The following is a 19,811-nucleotide window of genomic DNA, read 5'->3' as shown; positions in this document are numbered from 1 at the left end:
CTTGTTTTTCTATATGTAAGATTTTAATAGCAACCTGGAAGTAATTACCACAGCTATCTTATTTGAGGTCTTATATATAATCTCAACTAGTGGAGCAATTTGTACAGGAAAAGAAAAAAACAGGGAGCTCATCACATCCTGTTGTGCTTCATCCCTGAGACAAAAAGGCTTTGGTGGGAATGAGACCAGACTCGACATCCTGAAGGTAAGGCTAGCACAATAATAATAAACACAACCCTTTAGGCATTGACGGGAATAACCTGACCTCTTCTTCATCGACCTCTATGATGAGATGAAGTATAATCAGCATTTTATAAAGTCTTAGGTTTTCCAGTAAGTATACTTTTATAAAGATATGTATATCTACTCATTCTGAGTTTGCCAACACGACTAGGCAATTAAATTTGAGGAAAATATTTATTTTTAAGTATTTGAGTGAAATGTACGATGGCCATGAGAGCTCAGCTTTCTGCAGTTTAAGAAAACATGAAAATCAAGACTTTGCCAGTTTGACAATGCATACATAAATAATTGCACTTTAAATGCAGAAAATCTGATTTGGTGTGCTGAAAGTGAGTTGTTTAGATGGGATGTTACTATACACTAAAGTTTGCTTTCTGGTAATTCCATTTCAAAAATTCATCAGTTTTCTTTAAATCTGAGGCATTACCAAAGTGATGATGAAGAACGTCTCCACTTCTTTTATTTGATCAATTTCAGGTTTTAAGTAATAGCAAAGAGTAGTCAAGATTTAAGAGTCTAGATATTTATGTCAGTGTCCTAAACACTCATGTATTTATATATATATATATATATATATATATATATATATATATATATATATATATCCAAATAAGAAACTTTCTTGTTTCAGCATTAAATTGGTCTTCACTTTGAATAAATCACAGAAAGTAATGATAACGGACCTGAGGAAACTACAGTCGCACTGTGTGGTACCACAGTTTTACAGGCAGCAGAGCGACAAAAACATTTGAACAATTCTGGTCCCTCCTCCCCATTCGATCTTTTCCCGCCCCCTTTATGTCCCAAAATACAGAGGTGAACCTGTTGCTCCCATGCTTAGAAGACAAAGATAGTTCAGACAGCACACATGGCAGGAGCTGACATCTAGGAAACAAACTGTAGATGTACCATCAGAAAGCAAGACCCAACAAAATGTCCTGCCACATCAACTGGATCCTTTCGAGAGGTTCGTTTGATCATTCCTCAGCTCCTGCATGCACTGAGAACCTGATCTGCCTGTGCAGTGCGTAATCTCTTTTCCCAGGATGACATTGTGCATGAGTATTTCATGGCTTATAAATAACGACTGCGCTTACTTTGACCAGATGAGAGGGGAGAGTAAGAGAATACGCACATGGAGAGAAGTCCTTCATGGAGCTTAATGGGACTTTAATGAGGTGCTGCCAAGGAAGGAAACTTCCTGCAACTCCAGTCATCCTTTAAAACCCTTTTGCATCTTCGACTTTGCTGAAAAAGTGGCGTAGGACGCGGCAGATGTCTTTGAAAGTTTTTCAGAAGGAAGGAAAAAGTTGAAAAAGTCTTTGGTCAAGAACTCGAACCCTTCATTTCATTTTAAGGAGGTGAATCACAGAACGAACTGAAAAAAGACAAGAAAAGGGGTTTGGTTGCTGAGCTCCATACTGACCACCCCACTACTCATTTAACGTGAATGTCAGGGGTGGCGAGCGTCTCTGAGGAAGCCATGGATGTAGCCACAGAGAGTGTTCAAGAGGCAATGGTCAGCGAGGCTCTAGTTCAGTTCAAGGCCACGTTGCAAGCTGCCGTCAGGGAGGTTCACGTGGATGTAAGTGCTTTCAAGCAGCGCATAGAGCAGAGGATTGAGGAGCTGTGCATTTCCAACAAACCCTTGGCTGGGGCAGTGACCAAGCTGCAGGAGGAGAACCTGCAGCTCAGGGCGAAGCTGGAGGTCCTCAGCCGCCTGGTGGAGGGTCTCGCCGGAGTAAAGATCGAGAAGATTCCTGCCGAAGTGAAGGAGAAGAACGTGGAGGATAGTACAGAGAATGGACAGGTAAAATCCAAGACCCAGGAAGACCAGAAAGATTTTGTTAACTGTGGAAGATCAGAGAGTGGCGATTCCAGTCAGCCCACTTCTGCATGCCCTGATCCATCAAGGTCAAGTGGAGGATCAAGCGATGGTGCTTCTGCTGCTCCCAGCAACACCCCAGCCCCTCCTCCATGGAGAGCAAAGAGACATGCTGAAATTAATGTGAGTACTCTTTCTGTTTTTCTACAGATAATACAGTTTACACTATGAATAATAGTACAACCTGCCTCTGGAATGCAACAAGAGAGGGATACCAACACAAACGTCTTTCTGTGGTCATGTATGGATGGGTAAACAAGAGGTGGTGGGTGATGTAAAGCTGTGCACAAATCAAACAAGCCTGGTCACCAAAACTGACACACCTGGTTTCAGCTGTGAGGGACTGTACTCCAGTTTCCACCTGTCAGCTTGTCACTTATCTTGAGGTGAACGGTCAGTTTACAGAGTAATGTACATCAAATGTGTGCTTTTAAATGTTTGATTGACCTTTGTAGTGTGAGAACAAATTATTCCATGTTGCATTGTGGCAAAATTTCAGTTAGTCAAAACCTTTTTGCCTAAAAACCCTGCATATTCTTTGAGGAAGCCCTGAGTGTTGGCACACGTCACACTTGCCTGAAGTAAGAAGCATCTTTCATGCTGTGCTAATGACTGTCTGACAACAACCTGCCAACCCATGCCAAGGAACCTCAGCAACTGTGTCTGGGTGTTTGGAGGAGGACACTGTTAAGTGTTAAGTGGCTCATAACGGGAACACCTGACTGTCCAGCCTCCTTTCCTGGGCTGGTTTAGGTTCTCTAAACTTTCACTCTATGCAAAGTTCTGCCTTTGTCAGGTGTTCAAAGAGCGCATGGATGCACAAATGTCACAGTAGGCCCCTGCATCATCCATTCGGAGACCAAACTGTGCAATGGAACATAGTGGTGCATTTTCAAACCCAAAGAGCCTGACTTAGTGAAAATATCTCTTCAAAAGTTCAGACATGCTCATGAACTGAGCTGCTCTGAACCATAAAAACCCAACTAGAAAATTAGAATTCTGCAGTATATATTCACACATTTTTCTAGAAAGTAGTGATAACAACTCAATATTTTCAGTTGCAAACAGGGATTATGCCCTTACACTGGCCAGCCACACAAACACACACATGCTTATGCACTTGCACCCTTTGGTAGCCCCCATGTCAGCCCTCTTCTACTCATGACTCTCCTTTACAACAGCAGGTCTTCCAAAGGGCACATGTATTTTGGGGGTCTGTGATTGGGGACTGAGCTGCAGATCTTTGGAGCCTCTGCATGCTCTGTAACAGCAATTCAACTTCCTTCCTCACCTTGCACACGCCACCTGCACATGTAATGAATGGACACAGATACTGATGCAAGGAATGCAAGTCTGAAAGATTGATGCCTAATCAATATCTGCTCAGTTAATGAAGTCTTAAAATGGTGGAAGTGGACTCAGGGCCACAGTCAGGGGAGAACAGGGTTAGCTGATAGTATACTGTGCTGCATGCTGTATTGTGTAGCGTTTTCATGACGTAACTCACATGCACACTCTGAAGATATGTATATAAATAAACCTCTGTCCCCAAAGCACTCAGCAATCTTGCTTCCCAGCCAATCCAAGTCTCAAATCTCCTAATGGAAAGTTGAATTGCATTTACGTTCTTGTCAATAATACCCCCCAGCCCACACCCTGAGAGGCACAACCAGCTGTCCTGTCAAAATGCACACCCTGCTGACATTCCTCTCTGCTGAAATCACCTGGTGTTTTCCCACCCGTCAGCTCTCTGCTCTGACGTACCACAGTTCAACAACCCCCCCACCCCCCAAGTACCGAGATAACCCTCTTAATACTCTGCTCCATCAGTTTTAAAGTTGACAGCATCTTGCAGCATTTTTTGTGAAATTCCAAATGAAAAGATGATTGTTGCATCTTGTCTCATGTTGCTACCATTTTGAAGCCAAGGCCAAATGCCTGAAGGATGTGCTGCCATTAATGTCCGCTAGCTGCCCGCTCTAGAATATCATACTCTGTTGTCATTAACCTATTTACACATCCAGCAGACACAAGCAACATTAGCATTTCTTTGGAGTTAAACACCAGTGAAATGTTTAATATCATTGCAGCTTCTGACAATCAGAATCCAGAAGCCAATTGCCTTTTTCACTTCTGAAATGATGGACAAATGATGTGTATTTGTGTGTTTGTCTGTCTCCAACTGAAACATATTTACAAGTTTCTAAGACAGAGCCAAAGGGATGTGGAGGTAAACCGAGCCACAGGTTGAAGGGATTAACAGGGTTAGACAGAGTCAGACTGTGATATCCTACTGGAGCTGCCATGGAGCCCAGAGATCACGATGGAGCTAATCTCCCTCCCAAAGACCAGTTGACGGCCTGGCTGAAGGGGCTGCCAGAACGCCGTGTGTCTCTGGAAAGCAAAAGGCTATGGGGGTGGGAGAGGGGGCAAACACAGGTCAAGCTTCGGGCTGATATACTTAGGTGCTATTTGAACAGCTCAGGCTAACTCCCTGATTTCCAAAGCATCCATTTGGGGCTATATTGGGATGTAAGAAGAGTGGAGCGGAAACTCTTACAAGGGGGCTCATTGCAAAATCCAAAATAGCCTCTCAGTGGGAACGCGGGTTTGTTGGCCACAGCTGTCATTATAGGAGATGTTTTCAACAGTTAACAGCTGAAGATCACACACTTGGAGGAGTGAGAGCACACACACACACACACAGATTCAACACAGATGACGAAAGCCTAAAATTAATTTTAGTTGCACAGCGTGCATCAGTCTGAAAGACAAAAGAAACGTCTTTGTTTGTCGTGCACAGATGAATGTTGAGCCCATTGATTCATACTGCTGAGACAAATGTTCAGATAGACACAGACACAGTTAGCTGCATGTACACAACTCATTTACCTTTCTGAGGTACTACCTGGCAAATGAAATCAGGTTTCCTGCACAGTTCCTCATTCAGGTTTGTTGTGTTGTATGATTCTCTTCACTGAACAGGGCGTTGATGCCAAAGGAGAGAAAAGTGTTGCCCACGTTGACACGGCTGCACGAGAGGACGAGAACCGAGGTGGGCGCATAATCTGAGACGATCCACACAGGTAACCTGACGAGCTGACCTCACCTTTGATTTTCTCTGGGTTTGAATCCTCAGAAAGCTCATCACTGGACTCTGATGCTGCCCAGACTGCTGAAGCTGCTCCCCAGTCCCACCAGCCTCTCACCGCCACCATGAAGCCAAGCCCAGAGTCTTTTGCCATAACCAACTCTCCTCAGTCAGCCGTGGAAACCCCCAGCACACCTGGTCAGTCGCTTCATATGAAGCTGTTTTTACACAGATATTTTGGTTTTCAGTGGTGTTATACGAATGACTTGGGAGATAAGTTTAAAGCAGATTACAAAGCAAAAGTAACATGAAAAACATGTTTCAGTACCTAATGAATCTCAGTGTTTAGTTGCTTTTCCAGAATTACATAGTTGGTATGAGTTAAAGTCTCTGTATAAAAGTTAATATTCTATCAAAATCAATTCAGGAACATCCAAATGTGTCAATCAATTCTGCTATAAATTTATAGCCATAAAACGAGAAAGTATCAATCATGTTTTCCTCCCTGAGGATTCTCAGTCAGTGGCAACTGCTAATTAATGTTAATTTACCAATTGTTTTTTTCACTAGTGCTGTGTGAGATTTCAGGCATTCATACACACCCTGAAATTCTACTTGCTTCGATTTATTTTATCACTAAAATTAAAAAGGGGTTTAATAACGAAGCAGAGGAATCTGCCCTCATCAGTGTGATTGTTTTAAGAATACGGTTGATTGAACAGATGAAGTCTGTTGATCTTTTTTTAAACTTCCAGACCAGGAAGAACCAGGTCTTCTGGTCAGACCGCATCACCCTCTCACTGCAGTGACTAAAGCTGAAGCTCCAGCTGTTCCTCAGTCTCCTGCATCAGCGCCAAAAGCAGCAAAAGAAACAGTAGAGTCTCCTGCCAAATGTGGTGAGTGGAAAACAGATTTCTGTTGCGTAATTCATTTATGTAAAGAATATCCAAACTCAGTACTCGCTCTTCAATTCTGCTGTTTCTCTGACTTCTCAGGTGGCACATCAGCACAATCCCAATGCTTAAACATTAAATTCTTTGAGACCAGAGTGCTTTGAATTCCATTTTGACTCCATTACTCATTCAGATTCTCTCCTTCTTAGATGCTGACGAACCCCAGGCCCATCTTCCGGTCACTGCCATGACAACCAAGCCCAGTCCAGATTGTCTGATGGCCACCAAACCTGCCCAGTCTGCAGCATCAGTGCCTAAAGCAGCTGGCCATTCGACAGCAGCCTCTCCAGCAGGAGAAGCAGGAGATTATTCTTTCATTAGAGGTCAGCTAGTGGGTCTTTTACTTAACGTTATTGTGTACAAAACATAAACACTATGGAGATGATTTCAGTGCAGACCATAATCAACTTCTCTTGGTCTTGACACAAAAATGAAAAGATGAATGTACCATAAGATTAATTGTTTGCTGATCCTAAACTGAACACAAATTTTGAGGCACATTAAATTTTCTTGACAACACACGTAATATTTCTTCTTCATATCACGCAGGTTCGTCTGGAGCCAAGGAGCCGAGGTCTCAGGTATCCCCGGAGCAGTCAGGCTCTGAATCCCAGGCTTTGGCCCATCTTCCTCTCACAGCTGTGACCAAAAACAGCTCAGAGACGTCTGCTGCATCCAAATCTGATCCGAGTCCTGCTCCCGCGATGAATCCTTCTGTGCCGGAATCCCCGACAATAAAGAGAGGCGAATTTCCTTTTAGACGCGGTGGGCGCAATGCTGCAATGTTGGCTTGTTTTGAGATACTTTTTGGCCTGATTTATTTACTCAGATGTCAAAAAACATGCAGAAGGTTCATCGAGGCAACAGTCAGTGGTTACTTCATGTATGCACACTTACTTTTAGTTTCTTTACTTTTCTTCTATCCTCTTTAGATGCCTCTCAACTCAAGCCACACTTGCCTCTCTCTGCCATGACCACATCCCACGCAGAGTCTTCATCGTCTGCTGTCACAGCTCAGTCGATGAGTCCTTCAGCATCACAGGAGCCTACACTGAAACCTGGGGAATATCCCTTTAAGAGGGGTGAGTCTGTCACTAAGATAACATTCTGTTCATTTTCTCCATTTGACTTCACCTGGTGTGGCATAATTTTAAGGATTTTTTTTTTTTTTATTTAGCTTATTTTTGATTTCATGTTTTCCATCATTCCCCACTTCTGTCTCATTTCATCATTTCAGTGCCGGTTCTCAAGACTCCCAGTCCCAGCCTGAAGAGGAGCGTGAGCTTTCCTCAGCCCGCAGGTAAAATATCATACACCCTCATTAGGTCTGTTTAAAATGAAAATTTCCAAACAAGTATGCACAAATCATTTTTTGCATTTGTCTCATTTGAGCTTATATCGTCATGTCTCTTCTTTTTGTCTTTTTGTAGAGAAATTACTTCCCTCCAAATCAATCATAAAATCCGGCTTCTCGCCTAATTTGGAAAAGTAAGTGATGAGTCGGGTTTTGAGAGTGAGATGCTAGTGTTTTGTCCATTTACAGTCCGAATGTATTTCTGTGTGTCGCTTACTGTTTTCTCCACAGGAAAGCGAACAAGACTGGCGGGGTTGAGTTTAAGCAGGATGTGATGAAATCACAAACGCTTCCACGCTCCAACGGGGCTCAGGCCAAACGAGCCCTCTTTGAGAGGATGAACACAGAGCCTACAAAGTACGTGTATTTAGACTGTTCTCCATTTCGTCCTAATCAATAAGTTCGGTCCTGTCAGAGTTGTGTTTCTCTTGTTCAGGCCGAAGGACTCCAGGCCTAAACTGAAGCGATCGCAAAGCTTCGGGGTGTCCAGTGCCAGTGGCATCAAACAGATCCTGTTGGAGTGGTGCCGCTCGAAAACCATCGGCTATCAGGTCTGTCAACAAAATGTTAATATCAGTCAAAATGATGTTCACTGACCAACACTTTGTCATGCTTGGTCTGAAAGATGCATTTCATTTTTTAGATAAATTTGGAAAAGTTGAGGATGTAAAAATTTTCACATTTTTGTTGTTTTTCTGAGCACTTTACGAAGCTCTCATTCATGATGGCTTAAAAGCTGAGGTTTGAACAGCCACCACTTTTAGTGGAGTAAAGGAGTAAAGTGGTAGTAGGAAGTACTGTGATTGCTTGCCAGGACTTAAACGTTGTTCTACCTTTAGAAAATGATTGTGATCAAAATGCTGGTCATGTTTCTGTCAGAACATAGACATCCAGAACTTCTCGTCCAGCTGGAGTGATGGGATGGCTTTCTGCGCTTTGGTCCACTCCTTCTTCCCTCTGGAGTTTGACTACAACACGCTGGACCCTGCGAGTCGCAAACACAACCTGGAGCTGGCCTTCACCACTGCAGAGTAAGCTGAGCGAGGCTGTGAGTGACTGAGCGTACTTTGATTATTATCAGGTTTGTTTGTAATGAAGAGGTGGCATTTTTAAAAGGTACCACAGTTTTGTTGATCTCAGTCTCTCTGACAAACCCGACATCCGCGTGATTTCAGTACAACACATTAAAATGAGACTATGTAACTTAAATTGCAACCACTGGGATAATTGTGAATATTTTTAAGTATTTGCCTTCTTCTTTGCCTTCTTGGACTGCAGACTTACTGAAACCCGTGATGGAAACCTTGTAGCTGCAGCTGTCAGCGTGGCCAGACTTTGTGGCATCAGATTAGCCTCTTAGCTGCACAAGTTTTATATTTTCTTCATCTTTATACCTTCATGTTTCAGGGAGCAGGCTGACTGCCTCCGCCTGATCGAGGTGGATGACATGTTGGAGATGGGGGACAAGCCAGACCCCATGTGTGTGTTTACGTACGTCCAGTCCCTCTACAACCACCTGAAGAAGTTTGAATGACTCTGTATCAGAGTAGATCACAAAGCCCAGACGTTTGAGGCAAGCTAACAGAAAACAACTTGCTGTTCAAATGACGTAAACAACCGTAAATAGGTTGATAAGTCAGTTTTCTACTGTATGTGTGTATTCACCACCAGTTTGATGGAAGATTACCCCTTAATTTAAAGACATAATAGTTTGTAATAGCTGTTGTTGATCAATCAGTGTTTGGGAACATACATGATATTGCAAACCAAAGAGTTACCAGCCAGCGGAGAAAAGCTCAAGTAACAATAAACTGGAGTCCTGCCTGAGTTTTAATGTAGCAAAATAAAGCAATTTTCTATTTACTTTTCATCTGTAGCGTGAATGTTTTACATCATTGTGGTGAATTGCAGAGCTAAGACAAATCAGCTCAAGAGGTGGAGTGTAAGTGTAATTCTGTAAATAAGTAAACTAATTAAACTAATTGGGAGGAGAGTCTTTCTTTCTGTGGCACGAGACGAATTCAGCCCGTCAGGTAAGATGTGACAGTTGTTGGCACACCAAATTGGTATTAAATATAAATCATATGTTACTTAATACGAGGAGAAGAGAAACATTCATACTTAAAGGGACAATTCAGCAGCGCCACAAGTGAAATCTCATCCAGTTCCATTATATTCAAGAGCAGGCAAACATCTCTATCCAAACATCTCTAATCTCCAGTAAACAGCCCAACTGGTAAAGGGAAAAACATATATTTGAGCAAACTCGGTGTGCTGAAGAGGAGTGTGAAATGGGTTGAAAGCTAATAAAAACAAACAAAACAAACAAACACAAAAACAAAAACCAAGCAAGAAGTTTTTTCTGTCAGACTACCAGTGGAATGTAACTACATTTAAGTTTACTCAAGTATTTCACTTATACTTTTCAGTGGGAATTCTTGTACTTTTTGTATTTAGAAGTATTTGCTGCTACTTTCTTTGCTGGTGACAAGTTAAGATTTGAAATCACATGTTGTTAGAAGTAATTCAGTCTGAGATGATGATTAATGAATTTACAAGAATTAACAGTAAATTTACAGTAAAGTGTACACTGCCATCTACTGGTAACAGGAGTGCAGTGCAAAAGCCCACTGACCTAAAATACTATATATATTTTTCAAATTATGTTGTGTAAGATATTTTATTTTTAATATTTTCAGTTAGTAAATTAACAGATAGCATTTCCAGTAAACACGATCAACATACTGGTAAATAGAAAAATATTGACTGAACATTTCATTGGAAGCGCAGTCTCACTGTTTTAGTGTTTTGTTAGTGTTTTTGTTTGTTGTGTAAAATGAAAGTAAGATTTACTTTCATGACTGCAAACCTTTACAACAGTGTCAGTTATTAGTGATTATTTTCATGTATTGTTTTGATGCCTAAAAAACTCAGAAATATTCCAGAAGAAGCTCAAAGTAGCAGATAATATTATTCAAAATAAACCTGCAAATATCTTGCCATAGTAAGACGGACAACGAGCTTAAATCGATATCATTTTTGAATTTAACTAAAAGAAACACTTAACTGGGTAACGTAGATTTTCTTTGACCTTACTGAGCAAAAGGAGAGTCTAAATGTTCTTTTCCAGCACAACGTGTTTATATCACACTATTATAATAAGCTACACTGCTGCGAAACGTAGCGAACTAAAGCTTAACAATGTTTTGAGGGGCGTGAATGCAGCGCTTCCCATTGACCAGGCATCCCTTCCGGTAGATGAGGTCAACTTTTCCCCAGATCCGCCATTTCAGTCCATAGTTTATTGTTGCATATTAGTTTTGAATGTTTTTGGGTCATTTTAACGCTTAAGCTGTTGGCTGTTGGGTTTTGTGGAGCAACCGAAATCCCGTCAACTCAAACGCTCTGGCATTGCTCGTGGAAGTTGGTAAAATTTGGGTGTTGTACTGTTTTTCAGGAGCAGCGTTGCTCAACCAAAGTTTTTGTATGAGTTGCGGATAGGAAGAGGCGAAGGGGAAAGGCCTCAAGCCTCGGACGGGATTTCACAACCATGGCCGGTAATTTTGATGCCGAAGACCGTGCTAGCTGGTATTGGGGGAGGCTGAGTCGTCAGGAAGCGGTTTCTCTCCTACAGGGTCAGAGACATGGCGTTTTCCTGGTGAGGGACTCAATTACCAGCCCTGGTGCCTACGTGCTGTCCGTGTCTGAGAACTCCAGGGTGTCCCATTATATCATCAACAGCATCAGTAATAACCGGCAATCTGGCTCAGGTAACTTTGACTTGTATGTTACCCAAAGTTAGCTAGGTTACTTCACAGAGCCTGCTGCACATGTTCACCCCATACTAACGCTGCAGTGCGTGTTTTCATTTAAATTCTGCTCTGCTGTGATTTGGTCCTACTTTCCGTTCGAGCCGCGCCAAACGCCCATTGTGAACTGTTCAATCGAACATTATCTTGGTAAATCTGAAAACATACTCATGTGTTATCACAAGTGTTTCAGTGTGTCTCTGTTTTCGAAAGACGGTCTAAAACTCGGCATACGTATGAATTGACAATATTCACTCTTTTGTACTCGAAAGAAAACTTTTACATGAGGTTAACGTTGCTTACTGCCGCCCAGTGCGTTCCAGACCTTGTAGCTTTAGCTAACTGCCTAGCGTTAGCTAACGCTACTGTGGATAGAACAGCAGAGTCGCTGAAGTGCTTACTGAAGTTATGCTTTAATGGGGCTAATACGCATGTATCAGATGTATCAGTTGAGCTTGGTAATTTTAATGAAATCGAAATAGGTTCAAACTAGATTAACACTAATGTTCAAACTGTAGGCTATTTGGATGAGCAGCGGAAAGTGTGCTACTTTTTAAATGCAGTTTGGTGTTTAGCGAGCTAGCAATCAAAAACCTGTCAAACTTTATAGAACCACCGTAACTATGATTGTTTATTATGCAAATCTTTCCGGACTGGGGGTTGAGGCGTTGTTTTGTCCTTGTGTAGGCAGCAGGACGGTAGTCCAGCAGCCAGCGGTACTGAGGTGGGCAGGGCTGTTGCTGCTGCAGGGATTGAATGGAACTGGGCAGGCTGTCACAACTGGGTGATGACTGGTCAGATTGGCGTTTCAGGAATGTCTGTGATCCTGCCCTGCTGCTCGATGCTCATACATAGTCCTGCTCACAGGTTTACCGCTGTGCTCCAAGCTCTTTGTCCTTTCTGGGCTTCCTCTGCGTTGGGACATTTTTATCTCTGTCTCCCTGTAATAAACCAACAGTTGTGGGGTAGCTGTATTATCCGAGTCTGTTTGAGAAACTATGAAAAATATTTTATGTGATAATGGGTATCTTTATTTTAAAATAACAAGCAATTAAGTGGCTGATATGTAGGAACCAGTTTTGAGTTGTTATTTGATTTATCACAATTGCTTTTACCAAATGTTGCAAGTGCAGCTGCATTTCTGTCCCCGAATCAGGACAACCACTCAAACTGACATACTTGACATGACTTATTCTCTATTTCTAACCTGTTCCCTTGGCTAAAAAAGTTTACACAAAGTGATGAAGTTTTGATCAGATCGGATGATGCAATGATTTAGATTTTTTTCAGTCTGTACAGATTTCACGTCTTGCTTCTGCCAGATTAACTGTCCTTTTTTTTTAATAGACTTATGTTGTTATGCTGTTGTGGATAGTGTTCTGAATGAGCCGCTTTGCTTTATGGAACTATTGGATTTTCAAGATTTTTGCAAGAATGTGATGTTCTTATGCAGTTAGACGTTTAGGTTACTCTGTTTATCAGTGGTTTTTGCCATTGGAATATCTAGAAGATTTATTACATAGTGATGTAAAACAGCCAAGTCTCAGTGAACAGTTAATCCTCTTGCTTGCTGTGTGAGTATAGACTCGAAGTGAGCTGGTTTTATTTTATTGTTGCTGTTATGTTTCACCTTTAACTAACCAAATTGCTTTTCCTTTGCCAGGTTTGGCTCCTCCTCGGTTTCGGATTGGGGATCAGGAATTTGAGGCGCTGCCGGCCCTGTTAGAGTTTTATAAGATCCACTACCTGGACACCACCACACTCATAGAGCCCAAAGCCAGGCAAACAGGATTCGTCAGCTCCTCTGTTGGCGTCCCGCAGCAGCCCGAGGAGGTGGAGTTCGTACGGGCGCTATTTGACTTCTCTGGCAATGATGAGGAAGATCTCCCCTTTCGTAAGGGTGACATCCTGCGTGTGCTGGAGAAGCCGGAGGAGCAGTGGTGGAACGCGGCCAACCAGGAGGGCCGAGCTGGAATGATCCCCGTGCCCTACGTGGAGAAGTACCGGCCGGCCTCGCCCACTGCTGCTGGCCTGGGTCCCCCTGTTGTAGGGACTGGTCAGGGGGGGCATGGTGGAGGGGTAGTGGGGAGCACAGACGGAACAGGGACCCCTCAGACCAACCCTCTGGGGGACCCAGGCCAGTACGCTCAGCCTGTGGTCAACACCCAGCTCCCGAACCTACAGAATGGGCCTGTCTATGCCCGAGCCATTCAGAAGAGGGTGCCCAACGCCTACGACAAGACGGCGCTCGCTCTGGAGGTAATAATCCCACCCACTGTTCATTTTCTCCAAGGCTGTCTGTCTGTTCGCTGTTAACCTCTTTTGCATCTCAGTTTCTTTTTTTTTTTTGGGTGGTGGGGGTTCAGCTGAGGCAGGGTAGATTGTCCTCATTGTTAATGGCTTACTCATGCATGTGAGCATACACACAGAGTTTCTTTATAAATGCAAGCTGACAGCACACACGAAGACACTCACAGTGGAGATGGCTCTATAGAGAAGGACGCTCACAGATCCTTTACAGTGGCCTCCCTTTATGTACACATTGTGGCCCACTGGATTAATGTGAGTGTTACATTGTGCGCTCATTACCACTGGAGCCCAGTCAAACAAGGCACATTGTTTTACTTGGAGCAGATAAATAAACAGTGTTCAGATAAGTACGTAAAATGCAGACAATGATGGAGGTTAATAAAGACTGTTTGACCTCCATGCTGTTTACTGTAAAGGGCTCACTGTCAACAAGCTGATGGTTATTGAGCTTAGCTGGCTAACGCAAACAATTAATGGATCACATCTCTGCAGAAGGGTTTTTTTAATGCAGTTTGTCCTGAGTGGTCAAAGGCGGCTCATCATTAGCTGTAAAGCTGTAGCTGTAAGCTATAAAGTAATTTTATAAAGCAAATTTAGCATGTGTAGCGCCAATACAGGACAATGCAGAAATACTAGTCAGTTTTCTCTCTAAGCCGCCTCCTCCCAACTTGTTTTCATCACAGCAGTACGTATTATTAAACATCTGTATTCAACTGGAAGGCTGCAGAAGAGCAGATTCACAAGTTAAAGCTGAATGCAATAAAATAATTTTAAAACTAAAATAAACTTAAGCGATCCACACAGTCTGCTGTAGGACGAGTGCTGATTTGGTAGCAGCTTTGGACACAGCCAGCTCTTAAATTCCTCAGCTGTCAGTTGTTGGGGCTCGTGGTGTTCCGTGCAGCCCAGTTTATTTGACTCTTCTCAGGAAACACAGTTTAGTTTGAAATAACAAGAGTGCAGGATGCTGCGTGTGTTTGCTTCTGCGTGAGATAAAGCAGATGAGACGACGTTACAGCGTTTACAAACCTCTGCTGCTGTTAAAATGGGTTGCAGTGTATTTGTGCAGCCTGCCAAAGTATAGACTGTAGGAGACACTGAGTGAGGTCAAGACTCACAGCGGTGTACACAGTGCTCTCACTGTAGACGACGACCAGCAATTATTCTGTAATTCTGAGCTGTTGGTGTTATTTTGAAATTAAATCCTTTACAGTGCATTGTCTGCAGAGCAGTTTATAACGTGGAATTACAACGTCCCACGAGATTTGTCTCCTTGCTGTAATTTAGTGCTGCTCAACCTCTCAACGTGTACCTCACCTGTTTTTAGTTCCCTACGTAGGAAAGACTGAAATAAAAACTTTTCAAATAAACCACTTGATCAGACTTTCCACCGTGTGCAGTAGGGCTGCAATGAGGACTTGACTGTTGAATGTTGTGGTCGGTGTTAAAGCTGCTGTATTCTGTGTTGTGTGTTGTGCCCGATACTGGAGAGAGCTGCCTTTTGTAAGCACCGCTGAGAATGTGGGCCCTGCATGGCTAGTCAAGGCTAGAAACTGACCCAGGTTGTTCAAGTCACTTTACACTCTTTACTCTTAACTCTGTTGACTGTAATGATAAACGTCAGTTGCTCCTGGCAACAGCGACCTGACATGATGTCATTGAGACGATGTGTCACTCAGTGCGAAACACAACAGCCTCCCGTCCAAAAGGAAAAACTGACATTCGTTCCTGTGCGTCTGCTTACTGTCCTGCAGTTGTAAAGCTGAAGGTGGGTCAGTCAGTTTAATGTCAGTACTTCTTTTCTGCGGGCTTTACAGAACTTCACTGACCATGAACTGATTCTGTTTGTTTGCATTGTATCCCTGCATTTATCCTTTCTTCTCTTTTGGTCACCCGACAGGTTGGAGATATGGTAAAAGTGACCAAGATCAACGTGAACGGCCAGTGGGAGGGTGAGTGCAAGGGCAAACGAGGCCACTTTCCCTTCACCCACGTCCGGCTGTTGGAGCAACCCCATCCTGATGACGAGAGCTGAGAAACACACGCACTCCCATCACCTCGACGGTGTCCAGCACATCCTCCCTTCTCCTTCGGTCATTTTGTCATGCTCGGAAAGAAAAAGATTTGTACAAGCACACAGAATATGAACCTATGAGCTAAACCAGTCAAGCACTCCTGCAGGTTGTGGTGGGTGTTCTAACCTAATGTCACGCTGAAGAGTTTACACTAAAAGTCAGACTGATGTCGGTTCGCCATGTTAGCTTTACAAACTGCCACTGCTGGCTTCCTCCTCCACTACAGCCTGCAATTAGATATTTCAAGTATTCAGACAGATGGCAGCATTTATTGGCTTAATATTTATTAATGCTGCATTCCCATGACTAAAAGCAGGGCTAAGCAGCTTTATTTGCTTTTTGTAAAATGTTCATTGAACAGGTGTAGAAATGAGACGCGGCTTTAAGTGTCCTCTCACAGCCAACCTGATTGGCTCAGACAAACTCTGGTGGTTTGGTTCATTTTGTCTGGTGTAAAAGCTTTAAAGAGGCTGCGTGAAAAATAGGATTTCAGTCTGTTTCCAGGCAGACTTTTAGTGCAGTTTGGTTGTGGTTTGAAAGCAAAGCAGACCAATCAAAGGATTTTTTAAACTGATAGATAAATGCCATGGCTGACCTGGAACTGTTCAGATGCTCTCCTAAGTTTTAGCAGCTGTTCATTAAAAACTGGATGTAATGCGGGGAGCTCACAGTGAATCCCATGTTACAGCTCAGGATGCATTGTTTTCACCCCGTTTTCACCTTTTAGGCCGCTCCAGATGCTGTCTTAATCAATAATGCTTTCAACCTGTGAATTCTTCTTCATTGGATTTTGCTCTTCCCTTTGGGGTAGTGCTGCCGCCAAAAATGTCCAGTCACTGAGTTTAGCCATCAGGCCGTTACATCACATCCAGGCTGAATGAACCAAACTGCAAACCAAACTGAGACGACTGACCCTAAAAGTACTTCACCTGCTTCGAATGAAACGAAACGCTCCGCACCGGTAACCGTCATCAGTCGAGCCGCAGTTCACACGCCTCCAGCCCAGTGCTGAAGTCTGCGCCACGCATACACGGCGGACTCGGCCTACACTTCCCTTCAGTGTATCCCCACCCACTACAGTTACATTCATACACAGAAGGGAAAAAAAAATCAATTGCACACAGGAGATGAAACGCTCAGCTTCTCTCACAGAATCATGAATCAGTGAGTTTTTGTCGTGCCAGACTGTGAACCTCGGAGTGAACAGTGCAAAGACCTTACCTGATGACTCCGTCTTGCGGAGAAGGATGGTCCTCCTCGCCAAGACGACTTCACCAACTTATTACATCCCACACTACAAACCAAGTCCTCTTTTTTTTGTACTGAAAGTGGAAAATATTATGATAGAATTGACTATATATGCACACCTTACATGCTAAATATTGTAAACATTTTCCTTCTTTGTATTTGATTTACTTTTTGTGAGTGGAGTCTTTTGAAACACTATTGCGCTCCGACAGGGATGACTTCAAGTGCAGCGGCGTGAGAGAACAAAATAAGCATCCTTTCAAGACGGAAGGCGAAATCCCTGGAGGCTGAGGATGAGAGGAGAAAGATTGAGGGATTTTATTTTTGTCTTTCAGCTGGCTTTTCTTTATGACATTCTGAGATGCTTGTCAGGTGAAATCCACCGTGAAACACTAATGCCATTGCATTTTTATGCACGACTGGTAGACGTTATGTCACTTCACGCTGTGCTGTCATGGTCATTTTTCTGTAGATTTACTGTTTCTCATCTGCTTTTCCCACGCTGAACACACACACACACACAGACCCACTGAGCATTATGAAATATGAAAATAAACCATAAAAGGGACTCTTAATGTAGGACTTTGGTTACAGTCCTGTTTGAGAACGCCTTTGCCTCAGAAATGGGCAGCTCAGCAGCTGGGACGTCCTCCCTGCTGTCCACTGTCCCTGCTGTTACTCTGGGTAACATAATTAGGTGGCTTGCAAGTAAACAGCGATGAGACTGATGCAACACTGACGCCAGTGACAATAACACTGCATTCTTTAAGACAAGTCTGAAGTCTTATTGTGTATCACAGCAAACCGAGATTGGGGTTCACCTTAAATGTGTCGGCTTTCCCGTGATACGCAAGTGCAACGCTTCTTGTGTGTTGCCAGAGCTAATCTACAGTGGGATCATGTTTACACGATCCTACTGTGCCGTCACCGGGGAGGATCTGCAGAGTTACATCCTCTCTGCCTCGTGTGTGGTATTGGAAAAGATGAGGAGTGTCAGCAGGAACTCACTGGCCTGATGCCCGAGCCTCGATTAGTCCGTCAGTGTTGTCTTTGATATTTTAAAAGGAACAACACAGCCGGTTGGTTGACACAGTACCCACTCGTGTCCCGGGGTCTGGCGTACAAACGGCGCATGAAAATTATGCGGCGCTTCCCACATATAATAAAGTTTATACTTTATAATAAAGACAGCGCTGACGGACTGTCGACTCGGCATGTCTTAGATGATCCCAGCTGTAGATTTGCAAGCAGTTATGGATGTGTTTGTGTCTGGTTAGGGTGCAGGTGTGTATTTCTGCATTTGTATGAACACAGAAAGTTGATGTATCTGACCCCAGATATCCTGAAAAGTAGTCTTGAGTTTACAATGTTTATACATTTTGAAATTTTCATTGATGCCATATTTTTCTTACCAATGTTGAGCCACACCGGTGGGTCACACGCAGCCCTTTTATAAATGAATAAACACTTCTGGCCATGGATTTCAGACACTTTCTGTCACAAGCTTCTTCACAGATGGAGGATCCTGGGATGAAATCTCATCAAATGGGCGTCCATGGCCTAATTTGTGTCAATTTAGGGGTCTTTGATGTAAAAATGTTTGAAAGCCACTGTTCTGTTGTAAAGTCTGTAATGGCAAACTTAACATCAGTTGGATACTGTTGGTTGCTGCTTCTGCCACATTTCCTTTCTTTGAATGGAAGGAAGCTGTTGTGATTCACAGGTTGGTCCGTCTGCTCTACAGCAGGACCACTCAGCGTTTGTTTGGTCTTTGGTTTTGTTTTTCTGTTTGTTGTAATGCCAATATGCAAAGCGTTCATCAGGTGTTGCCTTCAGGTGCATGGCGCTGAACTCCTGCTAACTGTTGCCTTTGAGAGGAAATATTATCATTTCATAGTCATTGCATTAGTGTAACTCAGCAGTTAATTGAAGACCAATGAATACTTAAAAAGAGCTTGTTTTAAAAAAGACATACCACTGATGATCCTACAATGTGCACCTTATTTCTTCTACAGCTCCAAAAAACCCAAATCTCTTCATACCAAATATGTTTTTTTTAATTTTATTTTACTTTTTTGCAATGATCCTAAATTTTTGCATTTGTGCCACTTCACCCAGACGTCAAAGAGGACCAGAACAAGCAAAAAAAAGTATTTTTTTTAAAGAGTACATCTTGTCAAAGTGTTAAGTAAATATATTATTTGAAGTTAAAATTTACCTTTTTATTTTCTGTAGCATGTAATGTGTTAATATACCTAGTCAATAAAAGATTTCCAGTCAGTTTGGGCTTTACTCTCTCCTGTGGTATGAAGTTATTCCATTTTATTCAGTATTTGTCGTTAACTTTAAATTGGTTTCACTTTAGTTTTCAACGTACAGATGCAGATTTTCACTTTAGTCCTGCGTGTGACGTTAAGTGAAACCAGCGTTTTCAAGTCGTGATTCCTACTTATGTTCAATACAGAACATTTTGTGTCTGTAACTCCCAGAACAGATTTATGGTCTTAAATGTCCTGTAAAACATTACAACTTTGTAGTTAAAGACAAGAATTGAGAGAGTGTAAGAATAGATTTATGGCCCAGGGTCATATGAAAGAATGGCTCTACATTTTGGTTCAGTACTTAACTCTGATTATTTTATGTACAGGACTATAAGCTATTGATACTCTGTCTCACTCGCACCGTAGTGATTAGTATTTGTTGGAGAATAAGATGAACTCAAACGCTGTAATCTGAATTTTTTTAACCAAATTTTCATTAGCAAAGTAATTTATTGCTTACATTTATTTGCTTGCTCGGGGTGGATGACCGTATAAAGTTTCTTGCTGATGTATAATTTTTGG

The 19,811-nt window shown here is 42.6% G+C and overlaps 2 protein-coding genes across 2 annotated transcripts; both read left to right on the top strand.

Moving 5' to 3' along the window:
- The first annotated feature begins 880 nt into the window (after window positions 1-880).
- On the top strand, window positions 881-9,508 carry LOC124071169 (smoothelin-like protein 2). Its single transcript, XM_046411648.1, has 13 exons — window positions 881-2,251; window positions 5,114-5,183; window positions 5,268-5,417; window positions 5,975-6,115; window positions 6,322-6,495; window positions 6,722-6,937; window positions 7,105-7,254; window positions 7,410-7,472; window positions 7,603-7,660; window positions 7,758-7,883; window positions 7,963-8,077; window positions 8,406-8,557; window positions 8,934-9,508. Exons 1-13 carry the CDS (start codon window positions 1,694-1,696, stop codon window positions 9,058-9,060), a joined length of 2,100 nt encoding a protein of 699 aa, XP_046267604.1. The 5' UTR covers window positions 881-1,693; the 3' UTR covers window positions 9,061-9,508.
- Window positions 9,509-10,744: 1,236 nt separating this feature from the next.
- LOC124070199 (adapter molecule crk-like) lies at window positions 10,745-19,248 on the top strand. Its single transcript, XM_046409841.1, has 3 exons — window positions 10,745-11,296; window positions 12,999-13,594; window positions 15,546-19,248. Exons 1-3 carry the CDS (start codon window positions 11,077-11,079, stop codon window positions 15,678-15,680), a joined length of 951 nt encoding a protein of 316 aa, XP_046265797.1. The 5' UTR covers window positions 10,745-11,076; the 3' UTR covers window positions 15,681-19,248.
- The last annotated feature ends 563 nt before the right edge of the window (window positions 19,249-19,811 follow it).

This window comes from Scatophagus argus, chromosome 14, assembly GCF_020382885.2.
Source record: "Scatophagus argus isolate fScaArg1 chromosome 14, fScaArg1.pri, whole genome shotgun sequence".
In the NCBI taxonomy this organism is placed as follows: Eukaryota; Metazoa; Chordata; class Actinopteri; family Scatophagidae; genus Scatophagus; species Scatophagus argus.
This window is presented reverse-complemented; position numbering and strand designations above follow the sequence as displayed.

Coding starts and splice junctions, on each gene's coding strand:
- LOC124071169 (XM_046411648.1), top strand. CDS start 1,694: ATGTCAGGGGTGGCGAGCGTCTCTGAGGAAGCCATGGATGTAGCCACA. Junction 6,496..6,721: donor AGATTATTCTTTCATTAGAG/GTCAGCTAGTGG, acceptor CATATCACGCAG/GTTCGTCTGGAGCCAAGGAG. Junction 8,078..8,405: donor CGAAAACCATCGGCTATCAG/GTCTGTCAACAA, acceptor TGTTTCTGTCAG/AACATAGACATCCAGAACTT.
- LOC124070199 (XM_046409841.1), top strand. CDS start 11,077: ATGGCCGGTAATTTTGATGCCGAAGACCGTGCTAGCTGGTATTGGGGG. Junction 11,297..12,998: donor TAACCGGCAATCTGGCTCAG/GTAACTTTGACT, acceptor TTCCTTTGCCAG/GTTTGGCTCCTCCTCGGTTT. Junction 13,595..15,545: donor AGACGGCGCTCGCTCTGGAG/GTAATAATCCCA, acceptor GTCACCCGACAG/GTTGGAGATATGGTAAAAGT.